This window comes from Chinchilla lanigera, unplaced genomic scaffold, assembly GCF_000276665.1.
Source record: "Chinchilla lanigera isolate Chin_1 unplaced genomic scaffold, ChiLan1.0 scaffold00044, whole genome shotgun sequence".
NCBI classification, from domain to species: domain Eukaryota; kingdom Metazoa; phylum Chordata; class Mammalia; order Rodentia; family Chinchillidae; genus Chinchilla; species Chinchilla lanigera.
The window spans coordinates 15,600,000-15,622,556 of NW_004955445.1; the positions used below are offsets into that span (position 1 = coordinate 15,600,000).

The window sequence follows — 22,557 nt, forward strand, 5'->3', positions numbered from 1 at the left end:
GGCAGTGGCAGGCAGCATTGGGGCAAGCAGGAGCCACATCGCCTTTCCCTGATGTCAGAGGGGCCCTGGAGCATCCAGACCTAGGGCTGATACCAGGGCACCAGTGAGGTGAGGCAAGGATGCCTGGCTCAGGAACTGTGGGCAGGGGCAGGGTCATGGAGGAGCTGCTTTTCATGGTGCAATCTCGGGTCCCAGGCTTGAGCACTGTGTTCCTTCCCGATGTCACTCAGCTACACCCTGCTGCCTTTGACATTCTCTTCCCTATGCATCTAGGCCTCAAGTCTCAGTGAGGCCTTCCTCTTCGACCTGTTGAGTTGAGGTAAAGTCCCAGGGTGGCAGAGACAACAGACAGACACATCAAAGACAAAGACAAACCCGGCAAGAGCCTAGGTGACAAAGTTTTTTTTTTTTTTTTGTAGTGCTGGAGATAGAACTCAGGGCCTTACACTTGCTAAGCTATATCCTCAACCCTTTCTATTTTATTTTTAGACAAGGTCTTACTAAGTTGCCTAGGCTGGGCTCACTGGCAATCCTCCTGTCTCAGCCTTCCAAGTAGCTGGGATTACAGGCATGTGCCAGCATGCCCGGAAGTGCCATGCTGTTACAGGTCAAGGCCACGCTGAGATCTACAACAGCTGCCCTAAACCCTTTGTCTGGAACATGGGGGTCTCTGTGGCTACAAATCTGTGTGTAGCCCCTCCTCCTCTTCAGGGGTTAGAAGCCTGTTGCACCTCCAGACACCCAGTCCTAGAGCAGGCAGCTGGGGCTGGCTTAGGCCAGGGCATCAAGGTCCACAGCAGGTACTGGCTGTCGCCAGTAGCGGAAGTTACTGTATTCGGGGTTGATCAGGTCTGTGGTGGGGCCACGGGCCACAGGCGGGAAGAGGAGCTCAACCACCTCTCCAAGCCGGTCATACCTACAGGCAAAACAGGGTGGCACTGAGCCTGAGCCATTGTCAGACCTTGGCCTCTGCCACAGCAGGCAGCGGCTCAGGATCTTACCAGGAGAGGAGGTAAAATTGGCGCCAGGAGGGGCCAAGGCAGGGGGACATGGGGGGGGGACAGGGGCCATGTGGCAGGGTTTGGCCTCACGTGGATTTGTGGTTCTTCATGAGCTCCTGGATGAGTTCTCCCCGGGGATTGACTGTGAAGATGCGAGATTCAGGTAGGCCTACCTGTCGATAGGCGGAGACATCCTGTGGGAAAGAAGGACACAGGGGGTAAAACTGAGGCCACTGGGGGCTGGGGAGCAGGCGTCAGCCCGTGGGAAGAGGGCACACTCACACTGGGCCTGTTCCCAAAGGCAGCATAGAAGGGCTGTCCATGGGGCAGGAATAGCTGCTGGATGTCACTCAGGCAGGCAACCTTGAATACCTCTGGCTTCTTCTCGATCACCTCCCTGGAGTAACCATGGCCATAGGCAGGGAAAGGGCCAGAGGAGGGGCAGCAACCAGAGGGGGCAGGGGCAGGTGACGGCCCCAGCTCACCCGGGAACAAGTGCTAGACTGGGCTGGCCATGCACCTGCCCCTCCCCACAAGGACCCTGGGCTTGGGTATGGGGTGGTTACCTGTGGAGGGCAGAGAAGAGGCTGCTGGGAGACAGCAGGATGGGGCCCTTGGGGAGGCCACAGCCACCCTCGCTCACCCACTGCAGGTACCCTTTGGTGAGGTCAGCCATGCCGATGGCCCGCGCTGAGCAGTACAGAAACTTGTACCCATTTCTGTGGGAGGGGATGAGGTGGCCCAGCGTCAGCAGAGATTGGCCACTCCTACCCTACCCCCTGGCTTTGGCTTTGGCCAGCCTAGCCCAACCCTATGGTTCTGGCCTTCATATCCAGAGGGCTTTGCAGGGAGGACACTTGAGGAAAACGGCAAGACCAGGCCTGGAAGAGATGGCCTCAATGGCTGTCCCTACTAGGAGAAGCTCAGGCACATTCTTGAGGCCCAGTGGGTCAGCTCCCCCGCCCCAGGCTCAGACCAGCAGGTAGATAGCTCACAGGAGAACCAAGGACCAGGAAGAGGGTCTCAGAGCTTCATGGACCTGCCAAGTTGACCCCTTTGTGGCCCCTGTTGGTCCCTAAGCTTGGCTTCCCAGGGCAGAGGTCAGGGTGGCCGAGGACATCCTGTTACCCACTCCTTCAACATGGGGGCCCTGCCTCAGTCCCATCCTGGCACTCACAGGTGGATTTTGTGGTACAGACTGATGATGCCTTCATGTGTCCAGTCTTTCCCCAGCTGGGGCAGAATGTGACCCAGAGCATCCGACCTGCAGTCAGAAAGGAAAGGTCACTCTGAGGCTGTCCTACATGGCCCTCATGCTCCATGAGTGTGGCCCAATAGGGCCCAACCTTCAGCTCTAGGACAGCCTGCTGTAAAGGAGGGCCTCCAAAATGGTCCCCTGCCCCTCCACACAACCAACACAGAAAGAGGTGAGTTCCCAGACCCTCCCTGCCCGCCTCGTGGTCAGCAGGGCCTCACTTGGTGATGGTGCCATCGATGTCAGAGATGATCACTTTGTCATCCCAGTTCCACAGGTAGATGGTGGCCTTGCAGCGGCAGGTGCCCTGGTACTGGGTGGTCACGCTGAAGACCACATCATTGGCACCTTCATGCAGGTTCAGGCGCCACTGGAGCCAAGCAAGGGGGTGAGGGGTTGTGATCTGCCACAGCCAGGCATTGTCTATCTCCTGTGGCCTTTGACCCTCACAGGCCCCTCATTCTCCTCTTCCAGTACAGAGGCCATTCCTAAAGGGTCTGAAGACAGCCACACACGGACCCACAAGGGCACAGGGTATCTTTGCTGATCTGGGCTCTACACAATGTTGGCATAAGAGCCCCAAACCCCGCCCACTCCCTTAGGATGTGACTCTCAGACAAGCCACATCTGTGACTCCCTGCCCAGGTTTCCAAGGTGATCCCAATGCTTGGGTTGTTCTTAGAGAGAGAGACCCCACTCTATAGATGGGATCCTGTGAGATCTTCACAGGAAGGCCCTGCCTGGGGCTGGGGTACTTGACTTAACATTCCCTTAAAGAAAGACCCAGTCCTCTATGTGGGCCACAGAGCAGGATGAGGGAAACAGCTCTCTATCAAAGCTAAGTAACTTCTAACCGCTGGCTAATCCTGAAGTGGGGGTGAGCCTCAGAGTACCAGATCGATGGTAGATGCTGTGAACCAGGCTGCTCAGACCTCCCTGGACATTTCCCTGACCTGGGTACCACACTCAGGAGGAAAACATTCTTTTTACAGGAGCCACTGGGTTACAAGCTTAGGGAACTCATAGCTTGGAGGACAGGGGTTGCCTAAGTCTGAAGGGCTAGTATCAGCATTGGACTCTTCAGGTTCCAAGGGCAGACCCAGAACCAGCTGGTTCACTGCAGGTAGATGTCTCAGTCAAAGCATTCCACAAAGATCTGGGTTGGTGTGGAAGCAGTGAGGCCCCTGTCCCTGTTGTATCCAAGCAGAAGCTGTTAGGGAGCATGCCCAGAGGATGCATTCTGGCCTTTGGTGACCGGTGCTTCAGCTTGGCCCTGAGAGACTGGCACATAATTAGCTTAGCCCTGCAAGGAGGTTCAACTCACCCCACAAGTGTGCACTTACAATCTGATCAGAAGAGAGGCGGAGGGACTTCTTGCAGGTGGGACTGCGGACTGGAGTCAAAGGTGGTAGGGAGGGGGCCTCCAGGATCACGGGGCTGTCCGGGGCATCATCATCACTGCTCGGGACTTCCGTCTTCTCCCTGCGGGCAGCACCCACACTCAGGTCACCTCCCCGGCAGAAGGCCCATCATTTGAAGTAGCTGTTCACTCTCCTTAACAGTGGCAGCCCCGTGTCCGGGCCAGGAGGCTGAGCACCTGTTCCAGTTCTGCCATTTCCTGGCTGAGGGACATTTACTATGTCTCTAGATCTCAATTCTCCCATCTGTGCAGTACAGACATGTTTCAGGCAAAAGAAGGACTTGAGGAGTGACAGAACCTCAGCTGGAGAAGGGGTGCAGCTCCCTATAGTGGTCCTCCCCAGGCTCCAGCTGCACAGCCCTGCTAGGAGCTCCAACTCACTGCTAGGAGCTGCAACTCACCCTTGCCGCTCCCTGGTTGTGGATTTCTCTGTCTGGACACCATGCTGTGAAGGAACATCCATCAATGCATTCATCCTCCTGTCCTGTGCTCGCCCAGCCTCATGTCCATGACCACCCACCTGCTCTGCTGGGAAATCCCTTCTTCGCCAGGAAAACCACCACCGCCCGCCTTTCCGGGGCATCTTCTCCTTCTCCAGCTTGTCCACAGTGCTCTGTGGGAAAATGAAGGCTATGGCAGTTCAAACCTACCTTGCATTCCCCATGTGTACCCCATGAATCCAGTGTCAGGGCCAACCCTAAAGCAATACACTGTCAACATGCACAGGCTGAGGAATCATGTTCACCTCCCTTTAGGGATTCCAAGCGATGACTCATGAAGCTTTGCACAGGAGACTAAGGTTATGCTTGTTCCTCAGCGCTGACCTCCTATCTCCAGCCCAGTCCCTGCCTGGCCTCCAAATGTGGGTCAGTTCCACATAGAGTAGCTGAAGGTAGGTAGTGCTGCTCGGCGAGTTTCTTAACAACTGGTATTCCATGCATGATACTGCCAGGCGGAAGCAAGGAGCGTCTATAGCTGGAATACCCCTCAAACTCCAAGCCAGACATAAGCCAGCCAGCAAACCTCTCCCCTGAACAGCCTCCGCCTCTGTATGTTCCCACTACTATCTGATTGGGGCAGCAGGACCTTGTGAAAAATGCTGATCAGACCTGTGCTAGATGACCCCAGCAGGAGCCCAGGCCAGGGCCCACCCGAAAGAGACATCAGTTCCTACAGCTGCACAACAGAGAACCCTGGTTCAGGAAGGCAAGGGCTTAGGTACCTCAGCCAGGTTGGGTGGGGTTCCTAGAGGCCTCAAGCACTGGGTCTGTCTGGGGAAGACAGGGACAGCCAAGCAAAGGAGTGGCTGTCTGCCTTCTCAGAAGGTAGAATGGTGTGTCATATAAAGGAGGCACCACCTGTCAGCGTCTGATTGGTAATGCTCTTTGGCCAAGCCTAACCTATCCAAGAACAATGATTCATGCCAGGGTGGGGCCTAGAATGCTCCCAGAAGGGACAGGCACAGGCTGGCATTGCCCAGCAAGGCACTGTCCTCTGAGTGAGGGCCGGTGGCCCAGGAAGGCTGGGTAGAGACTGTGGAAGAGAATGAAGAGGCTGGGTCCTTCCCCTCCTCTGGGCATCTGTACATGCTGCTCCCTGCCCCAAACTGCTCGGGGCATCCCCACCCTCCAATCTGCCCGGGGGTACAGGTTCAGCAATCCGCCCCACCTATTACAGGCTCTTGCAGGACCCCAGTCCCCTCCTTCCCAGCTCCCAGCTGAACTTTATACTGATCTGGGTGGTTTCTTTAACTCCACCTTCCTGGAGGGTGGGGACAATTTCTGTTTGGTGCATGACTGTCTCCGGTCTGGGCCTAGCACATAGTAGGTTTTCAACAAATGTGTGCTGATTAAGCAAGTAAGCGCCCCTCAGCCCTGCCTGGAGAGGGACTTTTAGGGGTAGTCCTAGCTGAAGGATGGGACCTATCTCCCAAGCCTCATTTTTCAGACCCCAAATCTTCGTGTCAGAGGCATGTCCTAGTTTAGCATCTATTGGATGTTTATGACCCTCTGGTTTGTCCTGAGCTCCTCTGAAATAAAGTCCAAGTCCACTAGGGTCCATCCACGGCCAGAAAACCCTGAAAAGTAGGGGGGGGCTTTGTACACATGAGATATGAGTAGGCTTGGGGACCTCTGTCTCCCCTCTCAGTGTTGGTCTTTCACCCAGCAGCTGCAGACCCCAAGCCAGTCTCCCCATTTGCTTGCTAAGTGCCTCTCAATTCCAAGCTATGGCCCCAGCAGTGTTCTAAATGTTACCTCAGGTAAGTTCTTCTGGAAAGCTTGCAGGCAGAGGATCATGGGGGCAGCCACAGCCCAGTTATAGTGCCTAGAGAGACAGGACGGTGTGAGGTTGCAGGGGAGACTCTTTGGGCCACCCGCAGCCCCAGGCTGCTACTTACTTCTCATTGATTTTCACCACTAGGTTCGGGTCATCCAGGAGCCCAGGGTTTTGGGTGAGGTCCTGGTAGGAGACGACGTGCTGGTTGAATTTCTCTGGGCACACAGGCAGAGAATGAAGGATGAGGCTGGCACAGCCCAAGTGACCTGCTATCTCCCTGTAACTACAGCTTCCCATACTCCACCACACATCTCCTGCCAGGTGGTTCTTTGTGGTTTTTATACCTGTTCCCACCCAAGAATCACAGGAATGTCACAGCTTCGGGGCAAGCATTTGCTTCACAGGTACTTGGGAAGGGCCAGCCTATGTTGACCAAGAGAGGCCTCCAGGGCAGAGGTGGCAGGGAAGCTGCCCGAGCCTCCTGTCTCCTCAGAAGGTCTTCCCTGCTGTTGCCTGTCCTTGCGGCTCCACATTAATCCTTGGGAGGGTCCAACATACCCTGGGAGATGTTCCGGCTGTCAGCCAGTCCACCACAGAGGGACAGTGCTATGGTGATCACTGGGTCAGAGGTAGGTTCGGGTGCATGTTCAGGGTTAGGGCTCCCCAGGAGCTTCTGGCTGCAGGGTTCACTCCACCTCCTGGCTCCCAGCCCACAGGTGCTGGGGACAAAGGTGTTGACAATGACATAAACACAAAGAAGAAAGAGGTGGGTTCCCACTCCTCCCAGTCCCTTGACAGTGGACCTTTGGTCCCCCGAGGGGCCTTGGCACCTAGAACCCAGCACCTCTGAGGGAAGTAAAGAGCTGCATCCTCAGAGTCCAGGGAGCACAAGTCATCCAGGTAGATGTCACTGGGGCCCAAGTGCTGGCTTTTCTTCAGAGAACCTGAGGACACAGGAAGGGCATATGCCAGTGGTTAGGACCAGCATGTGTCCCCTTGCCTTTTGATTGCCCCCCCCAAGCCAGTGTTGTTCAATAGAACTTTCTGCAATGATAGAAATGTCACACATCTGCACTGTCCAATGTAGTAGCCACTAGCCATACATGGCTATTAAAAACCCTTAAAATAACAGGGACCAGGGATATAGCTCAGCAGCATAAGCGCCTGCCTAGCAAGTGCAAGGTCCTGAGTTCAATTCCCTGTACCAAAAAAAAAAAATTCCAAAAACCCTTAAAATAGGGTTTGTGTGAGACAGAGAAACAAAATATATAGGTACAGATATAGATATTTATTTATTTTAAGCTGGGGATTGAACCCAGGGCCTTTACACTGAGCTATATCCACAGCCCTTTTTTTTATTTTTTATTTTGAGTCTCACTAAGTTGCCCAGGCTAGGTTCAAACTTGTGATCCTCCTGGCTTATCCTCTCAGAGTGAGGGACCGTTGGTGCGCAACATTGTGCCTGGCTTGTTTAATTTTAAAAAGCTGCATAAAAGCCGGTGGCTACTGATTTGGGTGGTGCAGGCCAAGTACCTCCCACCACTCTTAGGTAAATCCCAGCCTGTGAGCTGGGAATGGTCTGTCTCTTCTCATTTCTCAGACTTCTTATATAACCTTCTTCCTCTTCTCACTCAATATTTACCAGCTGCCCTTAGTTCCTAGACAGGAAACCTCGCTCCTGCCTGGGAGCCCTGACTCATGCTGTTTCCGCTGCCTAGAATCCGCCTGTTCCTTGCTTGGCTAGATCTTTATCATCCATGACTGGACTCCAGTGTCATCTGCTCAGAGAAGCCTTCCCTGATCACTGGATTTACATAATCCCCATTTCAAACAGTTGCTCTGTCCCCCTGTGGCCCACGCCTCACTCTTCCTTGTTACGTGCATGTCATTTGTCTCCCCCAGTGGACCGTGAGCACCGTGAGAGCTGGTGCCAAGCATCGTTCCTGGTGCACGATGGGTACTCAGGATGTCCTTCCAAGTCCCAGAGCCCACTGGAGGATAAATGAGACCAGGAAGTGGTGTGAAGGGTCTGCCAGCACTCACCTTTGCCCCTGGAGACTTCTGGCTGCCCAGTGGGAACAGGGGCCTCCAGAGCGGCCCAGTTCCATGACTTAGAAGCAGGAGGGAGGTTTGCATCCTTGGAGCTTGGAGTCTTTGTTTCTTCGCCCTCTGGAGAGGGGTGAGGGGGGTCCACCAGAGTTTTTCTCCAGTGAGACTCCGTATCAGGCCAAAGCAGATTAACACTGTCCCCTGTTTGTGGGGTTTCAAGTCCTAAAGGGCCCAGGCCAGCTGCAGAAGAGGAAGAGGTGCTGGGTCCTCTCTGGAGAGGAGTGGTTGCTGCAGTGCCACTTACTGGGGCCGCCGAGGACTCAGGCTGCTCGGCTTTGGCCACCTTCAAACAAATACAGGAAGACACCGGTTGGTGCGGGCCTCGCTTCCATGTTCCACAAAGCCTCAAGGAAGGTGGCCCAAGTGTCAGTCACTCCAATCCAGACCCACAGGGGCCAGGGAGCCCCTGAAAGGCAGAGACTGGGAAATACCGAGAAGAGCTTACCTTAGGCAGCCTCCCCCAGGCCCACTGCATGTGGGACTCAGCTCTCAAGGGACTGGATTCCGAGGCCCGCAGCTCCAACTCTGAGTCGCTCTTAGGGAATATTAGCCCACCTGACAAGAGGCTGCAGGATGTATACTCAGAGACCTCCCAGTCAGCCTACCCTTGGCCACCCAGCCCAGCCCGAGAGGAAAATATCTACAATGTGTCTGTATTAAACCCAGGATACACAAAGAAGTGTAAAGATATAAACACTAGGAATAGACAAAGAATTCCTACAGATCAAAAATAAGCCGACTTCATTTAAGGAAAAAAATGAGGGCAAGATATGACTGCTTAATGAGTGCAGGGTTTCCTTTGGGGGTGATGGAAAGTTCTAGAACTCGATAGTAGTGGTGGCCGCACAAGATCCCGAATGTACTCAATGCCACTGAATCGAACGCTTTGGGTTGATTAAAATGCTAAATTTTATGTTATGTGTATTTTACTGCAATTTTAAAAATATGCAAAAGATGAACATTACAGAGAAATACAAATGCGCAGTGAACACATTAAAGGGGTTCTATGTCATCAGTCATCAGAAAGAGGCACTGTGAGACTTGGGTCTAGAGACCCAGCCTGCAGCCCACCTGGGCGCTTACCTGTCCTGGGGGAAGCACTCGCTGTCAGAGTAAGGGTAGATGTCTTTGGGCTGCGGTGAGGAGGTCCCTCCCAACTGAGCACTGCTGAAGGACCACATGGAAATTTACCGACAGGGTAGGACACACCAGGCAGGGGACAGGAGCCTGGACATCAGGGGCTTGGGGCGATGCAGTATGACTAAAGCCCAGAGTCATACAGCAGGGGACAGGAGCCTGGACATCAGGGGCTTGGGGCGATGCAGTATGACTAAAGCCCAGAGTCATACAGCATCCACAGAGGAAGCCATACTTGCACCTCCAGATTGGAGACCCCATAACCACAGCTTTCACCAGGTTCCTACTCACCCTGGGGACTCTGGCTTCAGCTTTCTCAGCGAGGACAATTCACCCTCGGCTCCAGCCTCCAGCTCCTCGGAACTAGACTCAGTTGCTGCTGCATCCTCCTTCCGCCTGGATTTCTTCCTTCGACACTTCTTCCTCCGCCCCATGATGATGAGGCCTTCGGGCTCACTGGCTGTGCCAAGCTGGGAGTCTGAGGGGAAGCCAGGCAGGCCCCCCCAAGGGATGGGGGAGGTGCAGAGGCGGGGAGGCACGTCCTCCTGTCAAGCAGACAGCAGCAGAGCTGAGGTGGGATGCCACCACCTGCAGCCAACCTGAATTCTATCGGAGGCCCGGGCCCTGCAGTAACCTCATTTAGGGTCAGGAAAGCAGGTGTGGACACTGGGCAGAGGTAGCAGCAGCATGGCCTTGTAGCCACAGCGGACCACAATGCTTCCGAGGAGAATAAAGCAGCCCCAACCCCAAGAAGCCACCCGCCACCCCAGCAGGCCAGGCAGAAGCACGGGTGCTACCTCTCATCCCCTCCTCTGCCTGTCATTTCTAAGTAGATGCCAACTTCTTTAAAACTCTGCCTAATGTCACTTCCTCCACAAAGCTTACCCGACTATCCCTAACCCCAGCTCTAATTCCCTTCATTGCAGTAACCAAATAGGTCCATGACTTGTTGTTTATGTATCTGTCTCCCACACTAGCCAGACGCTCTTTGAAGGCGGGGGTCAGCCCTTGTCTGGGTCTGCTACATAACCTCTGGCATACAGTAAGAGCTCGACTGTAGTTTGTAAGTTCAAACAGTTTAAACTCCTCCACTGGCTTGTGCTGGGCCCTGCTTCCCTTTCACAAAAGCCCCTCTTCATCCTCCACCCACGCGCTTCTGTGTTCTGGCTGCACAGACCTGGCACCAGACCCAGAGCAAGCCAGACTTTATGCTTCCCAGCCCCAGCCATTCTTCACTGCCCTTCTCCTCCTCAAGCTGCCCAGGGACACAAGGGGCCTCCTGGGCATCCTTCAGGGGCCAGCTCAGACGCCCTCTTTTCTGAGACCTGGAAATAGCACCAGCCAGGGCTGGCTCTTCTCTGGGCCCAAAGCCAGCCCCAACTAACGCCCTTGCATCAGACCTCCCAATGGGGTGCCCCCACGGGTGGGAACAGTGACAAATCCCAAGGCCCCACCCAGAGGGGGCCGCTGTGACGGGGCAGGCTCAAGCTTGGACGGCCGCACTTACCTCATCACTCTCCAGCTCCTGGACAAAGAAGGCCTCCCCGCTGTCCCCCAGCTTCATATGCAAGTCCACCGGCTCCCCATTGATCTCAATGTCCACCTGCAGTGGGAAGCAGGGATGCGTGGTCCATACCACAGGTTCTCACGGCCACTGCAGACACAGCTCCTTGCTGCCCTGAGCTCTGCCCTGGCTGAGACCTTCTAGTCCAGACCTTAGCGTGCCTGGCTGCTCACCACCTGCTTTCCACATCGCTCTCTGTCCCATTCCTCATAAGCACAGTGACACGACCTGTCTTGTTCCGGCCCCTAGGTTGTTGCCTACTACAAGCACAGTGGGGAGAATCACCGCTTACTGGGCCCTCCGTATGGTGTGCTGCACAAATTATCTCTTTAATCCTCACAGTGATCTCTTGCAGTCACTTCTATTATTATCTCCGTTTTATAGATGAGGAAGCCGAAGCTGGGGGTGCGGGAGGCAGCGCTGAGTCATTTGCAAGGAAGTAGCCTCACAGCAAGTGGGTGTAAGAACCCAGAAAACCTCAGTCCACAACCCAAACTCTGAACCTCTGAAGTACAGTCTCCCATAGGCTACGCTTTGCCATAAGCATTTCGAATAGTTCGCAGTCACCTCGATGTAAAGGAGATGTGGGCCCGTCATGCCACTGTCCACACATGGGACTTTGGTGCTAACAGAAATCTCTGTCACAGTCACCTGAGCCCGGCAGAGACAGCGTGGGTTTACTGAGGGAGAGGAGCTAACCTTGGAGTGTCCCCACATATCTGGCCCTGAGACAGCATTATCAGTTCCTGTTTACTCTCCCATTCCACCCTCCCACCACCCTGAGGTGGGAAAGATCACACACATCTGCACAGGTGAAGCAACCGCGCTCAGAGACATGCGGTGATTTAAGAACACGGGCGAGGTCTTATTTAACTGCAGCCAGGTCTGATGGCCGCAGCACTTGGTCTGCCACACTGGGCCTCTTCCCAGGAAAAATGGGAATCCTCCCAGGGCCCAACCCCAAAACCTTCAATGAAAATACAGAATAAGAGAAACTTGCTCAAAGGTCAGATGCCCACCTAAGAGAGGCCTGGGTCCTCTCCTGGGACCGAAATAGATGCCCTGGTTTAAAAAGCCCACCTTGCAAAAGGGCCAGATGCGGTGGCGCATGCTGGAAATTCCATCACTCTGGGAAGGGCTGAGGCAGAAAGTCATAAATTCAAGCCCAGCCCGGGCAACTAAGTGACTTACTAAGACCCTATCTCTAAATAAAAAAAATAAGCTGGGCGTGGTGGCACATGCCTGTAATCCTAGCACTCAGGAGACTGAGGCAGGAGGATCGTTGTGAGTTCAAGACCAGCTTGGGCCACAAAGTGAGCTTAAGGCCAGCCTGAACTGCATAGCAAGACCTTGTCTCAAAAAGACCAAAATATAAAAAATAAAAAATAAAATAAAAAGGGGCTGGAGATACGGCTCAATGCAAAGGCCCCGAGTTCAATCACCAGCACTGGTAAAGAAAGCAAAAATAAAAAAAACTACCATCTCACGGTGGCCACCTGGCCAGCCAGAGCACTCACCACCTTCTCCCCAGACCGCAGGACACCCAGTTTGCCGAACCGGACATGGAAAGGCGAGCACCGGAATGAGCCGTCCACTTGCTTTACCACCAGCACATCGATGCCTCCGCTCAGCGTGGCAGGGTTCAGGCCCCGGTAGAGTTCCTTCACCGTCCCAAACACCGTCTCTGCCAGCTGCCCCACGTAGTTCATGGCTGGCGGTAGCAAAGACAGGCAGCGCTGTAGACAAAGGCTCCCTCTGGAGAGGGGTCACCCTTCTGCAGCCTGAGTATGCGGATGCCCAGGTTTATGCTGTGTCCTGCCTGAGAGCAGAGTGCCTCTGCATAGACAGCTGTGGGATGTGAGATGCTCCCAAAGACCAGGAACTAGCCCTGGCTTGCCCACCGGCCTCCTGTGGGGTGCTTGGACAGCAGGTTTCCTTCCCCAGCTGATCTCCACATCTGTAAAAATAAAGGCCCAGGGTATGACAATACCTGGGTGCCTGCGCTTCTAAATGCTGTGACTCACGGTAATGACCACGGGGCTCAGTGGGCATGGCTCATGTAACCTGCACAACAACCCCGTGAGGCTGGCAGAGTGGGTGTTATATTACTCCTGTTTACAGGCGAGCCAGCTGAGGCTCTGAGAGGTGGAATGACTTGCCTAAGATCTCACAGCTAGTAAGGACAGGACCTGGGATTTGAGCCCAGGTCTCTGTGGTTCACACCCAGAGACTGTGGAGTGAAGCACTGGGATGATTCAAGTGTGCAGACAACACAGGGTGGGCAAGGGAGGCAGTTTCATGATAAATCAGCTCCACGGCCCTGCTGGGTAATGAATGCCAACCTTAAAGGAAGTGAGCAGGAGGGGGCCTCTGCTTGTCCATCTGAGAAATGGGTTCCTCTCTTGTTGCCTCCTGGTTCTGGGGGCTGGAAGGGAGCCTACTGGGTCATTGTAGCTAATCTGTGGTGGACCAGGAGTGGGAGTACCCCAGGGTGCTAAGGCTTTGCCCAGCTCTACTTCTGAGGTCAGGTGCCAAGACAGGACATCTCCTACAGCTGGGGGAACAAGGCTCCAAGCTCCAAATTCCTTCTTAGTTTTCTTGGTGGGATCCATGTCCATGGCAGGTCAGGTCCACAGCCTGACCCAGGATCTTCAGGCCATAGTTCTTAGGAAGGCCCTCGCACCCACATGGAGGGCTTGGACAGAAGCTGCTTCTTTCCCCAGCCAGACCGGTCTCGCCAGCTCTCCCACATCAAGCAGGGCTGGGTGAAGCAGAAGCGGGAGGCTGTGGCAGCGGTGGAAAAAAGCCAGGCTATAATAAGAGCTGCCTCCAAGCTGGCATGGTACCCACACTGCCAGCCTCAGTTCATCATTCCTGCCTGGGTGTCCAGGCCAGCGACCTGCTGCCCCTTTGGCTGCCAGGACCCAGACCGTTCCATCTCCACAGGGCGTGAGCCTCTCTCAGGCCCTGCATCACCAGAACCACTGGAGGACACAGCCTGCCATATAAGACCACTTCTCAGAGAAGCTAAATGACCTATCCAAGGTTAAGTGATTTATCCAAGCTCTATTAAGCTAACAGGGCCCAGATGTGAGTGTGTGTGTGTGTGTGTGTGTGTGTGTGTGTGTGTGTGTGTGCGCGCGCACATGTGTGAATGCATGTGTGTTGATGACTCGAGTCCAGGTCTGTTGACTCTGTATCATGGGCTCCTCTAGACCATGGTCCCCACACAACACCACAGCTGTCTGCAGAGGGGGTAGCCCAGCCCACAGTCTCCTCAGTGATGCCTTGCACTGAAATGTGGTCCTTGGTCCAGTGGCATCAGCATCTTCCCTGGGAGCCCGTTAGAAACACAGTAACTTCAGCCTAACACAGCCTCCCTGAGGCCACATCTGCATCCAAGAAGATCCTCAGATGCTGTTGCACTCTAGTGTTTGAGAAAAACTCTCCTAACGTTCACAGTCCAAAGCCTGCTCTTGGAAAAGTCTGAATGGCAGGACTCCCAGGGACAGCATGGCTCAGTCAGTGCTGCTTCCCTTCCTGTCCTGGGATGGCAAACTAAGCAGTGGATTCCTTCAGTCTCTGCCAGAACTTCACAAGCAATTTCCATTGCTAAAGTGACAGTGACGTAAAATGAAACTCTTCAAAGTTCGTAGTCATCTTGACATAAAGGTCACATGTCCTAGCATCCTAAGACACAATCCTTAACATGTCACTCAAATTTAGTAATATTTTATCTACAAGTCACCTACTTACTGCGTGCTTCTACCAGCTTCCAGAAACAAAAGTGCTCTGGCTGGACACCATGGGAGAGGCAGAGCACAGTGAGTGGGGGCCCATGTCTGAGCTATCTGCCCTGCTGAGGGATAAAAAACAGGAGAGGAGAGGATGGTGGCAGGCTCAGCCTGCTCTAGCAGTTCAACTTCAGCATTACTACCACTTGGTGCTAGAAAGTTCTTTGTTGTGGGCTGCTGTGCGGGGTGTATCCCTGGCCTCTGCCCGGTGGATACCAGTAGCACCTCCTCTCCCCCACTCCAGATTGTGACAACTGCATTGCCTCAGGCCTTGTTAAACGTCACCTGGGGGGTAAAACTGTCCCTGGTTGAGAACCACTGATCTAGGAGAAAGAGAGGAATGGAAGAGATGGGCACCTAGCGGACACTTGGGTCCTACCCAGACCCACCATGAGTCTCTCAGGCAAGTAACTTGCTGGCCTCAGCTTCCTTTCAATGAAATAGGCCTCAGTTCAGACTCATTTCAGCTCAAGTCACTTGAGTCTAGAATTCTTTTCTCTTTCAGTTCCCGTCCCACCAGCACATGCCCCACCTCATCTGCCTGCTCCGAATCTGGGGCTCCTCCACCCACCCTCGAGGGCACATTCTCCTCCCTGGTCTCAGCCATCTCCTCCTCCTCCTGTCATCACCCAAGGAAGAGCTCTGTTGGCTCCTTCACCCTCTAATGAATGAGTCTAAAATCAGCACTTCATCTTTGTCCCCTGGAAGCCTAGCCCAGAGCTCACTGGTTCCCCTTCCTTCTAGATCATTTGCTGTTAGCCTCCAGTTCCCTGGTTCTCCTGCTGTCCTAGTTCAAAGCCTGTTACCAGATCCCCAGACCATGGGTGTCCGCAGGGCATTATGGGTCAGGACACACGGCCGCCTGGGTTCTCATCTGCACTATGCAGTTACTAGCTGTGACTTTGCACAAGTCACCTTATCTCTGAGTCTTACTTTCAGTCTTTGGTGGGGATTCCACCAGGTATATGTAACTGAGATAATTTGTGTAAAGCTCTGCTGTGTAATAAATGCCCAAGTGTGTCACCTAGCGGGCACAGCACCATCTTTTTTGGCATCATGGCAGCTGCACTGGCCCTGAGGGCCCTGCATAGGGCAGTCTCTGATGCACTGTCCCTATTATTCATGGCTCCGCACAATGGTGACCCCACTATGTGCAAAATGAGCAGGTGGGCTCCAGGCAGGCTTCGCAGGGTGCCTTACCCAAGTCTGACTCACTCAGAATATATCCGCAGGGCTCCCAGGGTCGTTCACAGCTCTACCAGCGGGAGCCAGAGTAACTGCCCTGGATGAATCCACAATCCTCCTGGGCTTCAGATTTGGGTGGCGGAGGGTATGGCTCTCCACCTAGGACCAGAGGGAGTAGGAGGATAACCACTTCTATTGGTGGTGTCATCCCAGCTCCCCAGATGATCGCCCCGTCTCAAGGGAGTCTGGGCGAGAGTCAGAGCCTGCTTTGCAACTGTGGACTGAGGACCAGAGAGAGTGAGTGTTCTCCCCCGGGTCAACAATTAACCTGGGATAACGCTGGCTCAGTCTCCACCAGAGGTTCTGGCAGCTCCTCTCTGGATTCCACGTTCTGCCCACCTGAGCAGCCCGCTGCCTTTGGGCCGCGGCGGGGAAGGAAGGAAGTCGGCCCCTCCTCCCCGGTGTTCCCAGCTGATGGCTACAGTGGACTCGGACCCACGAACATAGAGAAAGGAAGTTCTGTCGCAGGGCAGGTGGACACGGCGGGAGGGGAGAGGGACATCTCTTCCCCGGCCCAGGTCGGGCCCTACCTGGGAAGCTGCCCGCCGGGTCTGGACGCCGAGCGGCCGCCTCCACCTGCGCGCACAGCCTCGGCAGGTACGCGCCCGCGGCCGCTCTCCGTGCTTCCGCCTTCCGCGGACTGGGTAAGAGCTCGGCTCCACCCCTCCCTTCCATCAGCAAGGTGCGACCGCCGTGTCCGCAGTCCGCCCAGGTTCCACCCCCGCCCGAGAAAGGCCCCGCCCCGCCCCGCCCGGCCTTCGCGCCTAAAGATCGCGACCAGGGCCAGGACCCCGCCCGGCCCTAGAGCTGCTACCGCTGGGGGTGCTTTGGAATCCAGCAGACCCAGGTCCTCCTGAATTTGCTCCCAGCTGGCTCTGTGGCCTTGGGCAAATCCTGCCCCCAGTCTGAGTCCTTTTCATGCTTTGTCAAAGGGCCGAGCCACTTTGCAAGATATTCCTGATGACGTGAAATGACTTGTGAGGTGCGTGGCGCTCAAATCTCCCGTTCAGGGGCAGCTTTCTAGACAAGGCTCTACTGTCCTGTGCTCACAGCCCATGGTTGTAACTCCGTGTTTGCGTGAATGACTATTTGATCAATACCAGTCTTTTAAAATTTTAATTGATTGATTTTTTTTTTTTTCCCTGTGCCAGGGATGGAACCCAGGGCGGCACTCATGCTAGCCAGCGCTCGACCACTGAGCAACATCCCAGCCTTGAATGTGCTCTTCCGTAAGAGCAAAATTACGCTCCAGGGTTCAGCACAGTGTCTGACAAACAGCGGGCGCTCCATAAACGCCTTGCTCCTTCATTCCTTTCTGCCGACTCTGTTCTAATTGCAGTGTGAGCTCAATATCGCCTCTGGCCAGCAGAGGGCAGACGGTGACCAGCCTTCTCACCCAAGCACGCTCTCTTTTCAGAGGAGGCACACAGGTGTGCCCAGGTGAGCTCAGGGCAGGGCCTCATGGGAAGATCTGTCGCCTCTTGTACCACCGGCGAGGGCTGGAGTACTGACCGGCTTTTCCCTTTGGATCTGTGGTTCACAGTCTCCTCTGGATCAAAGACCTCTTTGACAGCCTCTGAGGATGTGTGGCTCCTGTAGAGATATGCTGAGACAGGTTAGAGAGGTGAAAAAGTTTACAGAGCAAGGACACTGAAAAGAGTGCTGCAGCGAGGACCAAAAGCCAGGTGTAAAAAATACCATAGGAGCCAGGGTTGTGGCGAATGCCTGTAATGCCAGCGTCCTGGGAGGCTGAGGCAGGAGGACTTCAAGTGTGAGCCTAGCCTGTGCAGTTTAGTGACTTAGCAAGGCCCTGTCTCAAAATAAAAAATAGAAAAGGCTGGGGAGTCCCCATGCGGAGGAGGGGAGAGAGAGAGAGAGAGAGAGAGACAGACAGACAGACAGACAGAGAGACAGAGAGAGAGAGACAGAGAGAGAGACAGAGAGATAAGAAGGAGGAGGAGGAGAGAGGAAAGGGGGAGGGGAAAGAGGGAGGGGAAGTAGTAGTTGTGAGAAGTGAGAGGCTGCCATCATTTTTCTGTGACTCAAAGTGACAGAGCTTGTTTGGAAGTGACTGGCCTCAGTTATCCTCATGTTAGTACCAGCCTTGAACCCAGAGTCAGGTTGCTGCCACAGATTAGAACTGCCAGGAAGCACAGCAACCTCAAGGTGGTCTGAGGGGCAGTGCCACGCCAGAAAACTGTCCCTGGCAGCATTATATAGAGCCACTACATGTCACAGTAAAACTCTGGAACCAGCAGGAATTTCCTGAAAGAACCTGAGAAGGAAGGAAGGAGAGGGTCATGGGGTGGAGCTACAGATGCCAGAGTCCATCTACATTTCTGAGCCTCAATTTCATCTGCAACATAGTGATAAAACTGACCTTGCTGGATTCTGCTGTGAGGATTTACAACATAAACTAAATCAATAGTTCTGTGTTTGCTGTCAGACTGATGGTCAGGGTACTGGGACTTAAACTCTCCAGGTGGTCGTACTGTGCAGCCCAGGCTGAAAACCACAGAGCTAAATAAAATGCTGAACGGTGCGGGGCACAGGAGGTGTGCAGTAATGTTTATCACACTTTTCAGTTTGCTTAGAAGCAGGATCTTACTCTGTTGCTCAAGCTGACCTCAAGCTCCTGAGTTTAGCTCCATGATCTCCTGCTTCAGCTTCCTGAGTAGCTGAGATTAGGAATGTGCATCACCATGCCTGGCTTAATCTCACAGTTTTAAAGACAGAGCACAAATTGTTTTCATTGTTCTTTATTTTTTTTTTTATTTATTTTTTTTGGTTTTTCTCCAGTACCGGGAACCGAACTCACGACCTTGCACTTGCCAGGCAGGCGCTTTTGCCGCTGAGCTAAATCCCCAGCCCCCATTGTTCTTTGTTTGGGGAAAAAACTGATATAAAGATTGTTGCAGACATTGGATTTCTGACTACCTTGTTTCCAGAACTCTGAATCATGGAGGGGGGCAATCTCTGGTAGTATGACTTGTCCTACCACCCAGCTGAGCTGAACAAGGCAGGGACTGTCCTTCTTTAGCTTGTGATTTACATCACCATCTCTGAGGCATCCTTTGAGTGTGTGAGTATCACAGGTGCTGTGTTTGCCCATTTCTGGAGCTAAGAGTAGAGGCTAGTTTTTCCTCTCCCTGGGTGCATACCCTAGACGGGCCTATACCACTGGCAGCTGTTGGTTTCTTTTCACCCAGAGTGCAGGTGGTATTTCCTTCTTTATGGAACAGGATAGCCTGTGTACCCCACCCCCTGCTTTCTTGCTGGCTGACCTGGCATGTGGTGAGTAGCCCCTCTCACCCAGGCTTGCAACTGTGATCATGTGTCATGAGAAGCGATACTGGCTGCTGGAAGCATCTCTTTGACCACTGCTGGTGGCCTTGATAAATGTGGAAAGGCACATAATGGACATGGGGTTTGCCTCTCAGAGCAGGCCTACTTGGGAGGATAGGAGGCAAGCAACTGGTGTGCAGATAGGATTGCCAGGTTTTACAAATAGATCTTCCGCCTCTTGTGCCACTGGCCAGATCTGCACCATGGGGTTTTGGAGAATTCAGACAATGCGAATGAAGAACTCAGCATGAAGGGTACACATAAAAGTAAAGGAAACCAATTAAATTTGAATTTCAGACACACAACACATGTTTTTTAGTATAAGTATATCCCATGCAATATTTAGGGAACACCACAAAAATGATTTGTTATCCATCCGAAATTCAAATTTAACTGGGTATCTTGTATTTTTTAGTTGCTAAATCTGGCAAACCTTCATCTGTCCAAACAGGCAAATGTGCAGGTCACGGCATTTGCTGCCCATAACAGCCTCCTGCCCAACTTCTACCTGTTACTGCACAGCTCCAGAACTCTCTATGGCTCCCGGTTGCTTCCACAGTGCAACAGAGATTCCCTGGCTATTGTGCTGGGTCTTAGCTCTTCTACCAGCCCAGCTGACCAGCTTGGACCCTTCCCCCTCTCCTCCTGTCCTTGTTTACCATACCCGGGATGTCTCTTGCCGACTACCAGGAGCAGCTGCTGATGCTACCTGAGCACCCTCTGGAGACAGACATCTGGCTGAGTTCTTCATTTCCATTGTGGCTTTAAATTCTCCAAAACCCCAGCACCCCTTGCGGCAGAGGAAAAGAGATGGGAGAGGCCGACAGGTAGATTCTGATTTATCGACACTGCTCCTGGGGTCACACTGGAGATGCCCCAGGGACCCTACATCTTTTTTCTCTTCTTCTTTTTCTCTTTTTTCTTTGTGTTTCTGAGGTTCTTGAACCCAGGCCCTTCTCACTGAGCTGTATCCTCAGTGAGATAGCTGTATTCTTTAAAAAAAAATTTCTCTTTTTAGATCTGTCTCACTAAGTTGCTAATTCTGGGCTTGAATTTGTGATCCTCCTGCATCAGCCCCCTAGAGTCCTGGGATTACAGGCATGCATACCTGCCCGGCTGGGACCCCACAGTCTTTGAGGCTCAGAGGGAAAGAAGAGACACCAACCAGGCAACTTTGTTGTAAGATGATGAAGGCTGAGGTAGAGAAAGGCCAGGAGCTATTAGCGAGAGGACACAGAAAGCTTTCCCAAGTAAACAAAGTAAGTTGGAGTTAGACGGATATGGGTGGGATAGTGTTCCAGGGGCTGGAACTTGTTTGTGCCACGGCGGTGCGGTGCCGAGCCACCTGGAAGAGGTTCGCTGTTGGAACTGGAGCGGTGCGAGGGTGTTTTCTGAAGTTCCCTGCCCTCAGAGCAAATGAGGTCTTGCAGCAGAAGCACTGGAGATGAACACTGACAACGAGGTGAGACCCAGGGGGCGCCAGGCCTTCCCTCTCCCTTAGATCAGGAGAGCTTCTACCCTCCCCCAATCTGCAGGGAATCAACCACCAACTGCAGCCGTGGGCAGGAGAACCGACCTCGGGCAGAGAGGGGCTGGGTAAGAAGCGCACCGGAGGCCCAGCCCTGCCCCTAGCCGGAAGGAGCCCAGCCTTGGGCTGCTTTTGCCCCGGCTCTGCAGCCCCTGGGGGCCTCTTCTCCCGACCTTTTTGGGACAGGCCCCGGATGTGGTTATGGAGCACAGGAGACTTCCGTGGCCAAAGAAGCCTTTGCTGCCAGCCGAGGCCTGACCAGGCTTGGCAAAATTGCTTGGTAGTGTGGTACGGGGCTGGGCAGTTGTAGTCTCTAAATGGCCTTCCCAGAAAGACATGAGAATGCCGAGCCTTTTTGGAATTCATTTGTGATTTCTAGGCTAGAGAGGAATGCTGAAAGATCATTAACCACTGTATGAAGGAGAACTTCCTGTGTCCTAAAAGTTCTTTCAGGACTTAGTGAGAACGTTCCCCACCTCCCATGCGTTTGGGTCACTTCTCATGCTGTGCAACTCAAAGAGGGTTGAGTGCCCCCCACCCCCAGACACTGTACCAGCACAGTGCCACCTTTAGAAACTGTAGATGCTCAAAAACATCATTTAGGCAAGATTAGGGACGGGGTGTACCTCAGTGGTAGAGCATCTGCCTAACATGTTTGAGGCCTTGGAATGGATCCCACATGCCACAAAATAAATAAACAAATAAATACATGATAAATAAAGGGAAGATCAATTTATGCCTGATCTCAAAAAATATATATATGGTATATAGTAGAGTAACAGAGAGCCTAAGTGGTAAATAAAGGCACTGATGCTGGATAAAGAGACCACAAAGAGATCCCTATCTGGCCTCCAAAAACATAGGGACTGGGCAAAACCACAGACAAGAAGAATTAAATGGGGCTGGGGATTTAGCTCAGCGGCAAAAGCGCCTGCCTGGCAAGTGCAAGGTCTTGAGTTCGGTTCCTGGTACCAGAGGGGAAAAAAAAAAAAAGAAGAAGAATTAAATGATTTGAAAGCAGTATGTATTTGAAGATTATTAATGGTATGCAAGCCTTCATGTAGCATTCTATTTTTTTAAATGTACAGCCATTTTTCCAAAGATGGGATCCTGTGGTTTTCCCAAGGGATTCCCTTAATCTTTACTTAAATTATTTTGAAACTACTCCCTGATTACTATGTTTTTCCAGCCTAATATTACCTGATCTTCATTTGTCAATACTTTGGGCAATTCAAGCTGTACTCTCAAAGCTTCTTCCTTGGCTGCATAAAATTCAACGTCTTTGGCAAGGTTGACAGTTTTATTTTACTCTCCACTTGCATGTAAGGCCATCTAACAGCAGGATACTGTTAAACCGAAGTTAGTTCTGTCTAAGACCCTCAATGGCTCCCAATTACCTCTCCCCTTAGACTCCCCACTTCTCAGCCCTCCTCTCTCACTTGCCCCCTCACTTGCCCTGCAGCTGCCATTCACCTGATCATGGCTCCTCAAAGCCCACCAGACACACCACCCCCTTTCCTCCACCTAGAAGGCTCTTTCCCCAGATACCACAGGGCTACCTCCCTCACCTCCCTCACAATCACTCATTTCAGTGTCACCTTCTCCGTGACCACTCCCAGCCACCTTTCCCTGAGCTCCATGGTCTTTTCCAGAAGCACTAATCACTTCCTCACATGCTATCTAACTTACTTCTGGATGATGTCTAGTGTTTGTCCTTCCAGAAGAATGTAAGCCCTGTGAGGGCAAGATGTTTGATCTGTCTTCACTGATATCCCAAAATCGGTACCTGACACATAATAAGGCTCCAGTAGAGATTAGCAGGGCTGGGGATATAGCTCAGCGGCACAAGCACCTGCCCAGAAAGTGCAGGGTCCTGAGTTCT

General features: G+C 53.1%; 1 protein-coding gene across 6 annotated transcripts; it reads right to left on the bottom strand.

Annotated features, from left to right (window-relative positions):
- Positions 1–510: 510 nt before the first annotated feature.
- Positions 511–16,453, bottom strand: Lpin3 (lipin 3). 6 transcript variants are annotated; one of them, XM_013518281.1, is made up of 21 exons: positions 16,333–16,453; positions 15,773–15,901; positions 12,281–12,474; positions 10,707–10,802; positions 9,491–9,744; positions 9,146–9,226; positions 8,508–8,628; positions 7,997–8,345; positions 6,798–6,897; positions 6,512–6,672; positions 6,075–6,168; positions 5,932–6,001; positions 4,197–4,289; positions 4,078–4,121; positions 3,600–3,738; positions 2,478–2,626; positions 2,179–2,265; positions 1,568–1,720; positions 1,284–1,398; positions 1,092–1,195; positions 511–916 (listed from the first exon to the last, which is right to left on the bottom strand). In XM_013518281.1, the coding sequence occupies exons 3-21, from the start codon at positions 12,470–12,472 to the stop codon at positions 772–774; spliced, it is 2,547 nt and encodes an 848-aa protein (XP_013373735.1). In that variant the 5' UTR covers positions 12,473–12,474; positions 15,773–15,901; positions 16,333–16,453; the 3' UTR covers positions 511–771. The 6 variants fall into 6 exon arrangements, with proteins under 6 accessions (XP_013373735.1, XP_013373731.1, XP_013373732.1 ...); XM_013518277.1 differs by having other exon boundaries at positions 9,146–9,229; XM_013518278.1 differs by having other exon boundaries at positions 9,146–9,229; positions 15,758–15,901.
- Positions 16,454–22,557: the final 6,104 nt, after the last annotated feature.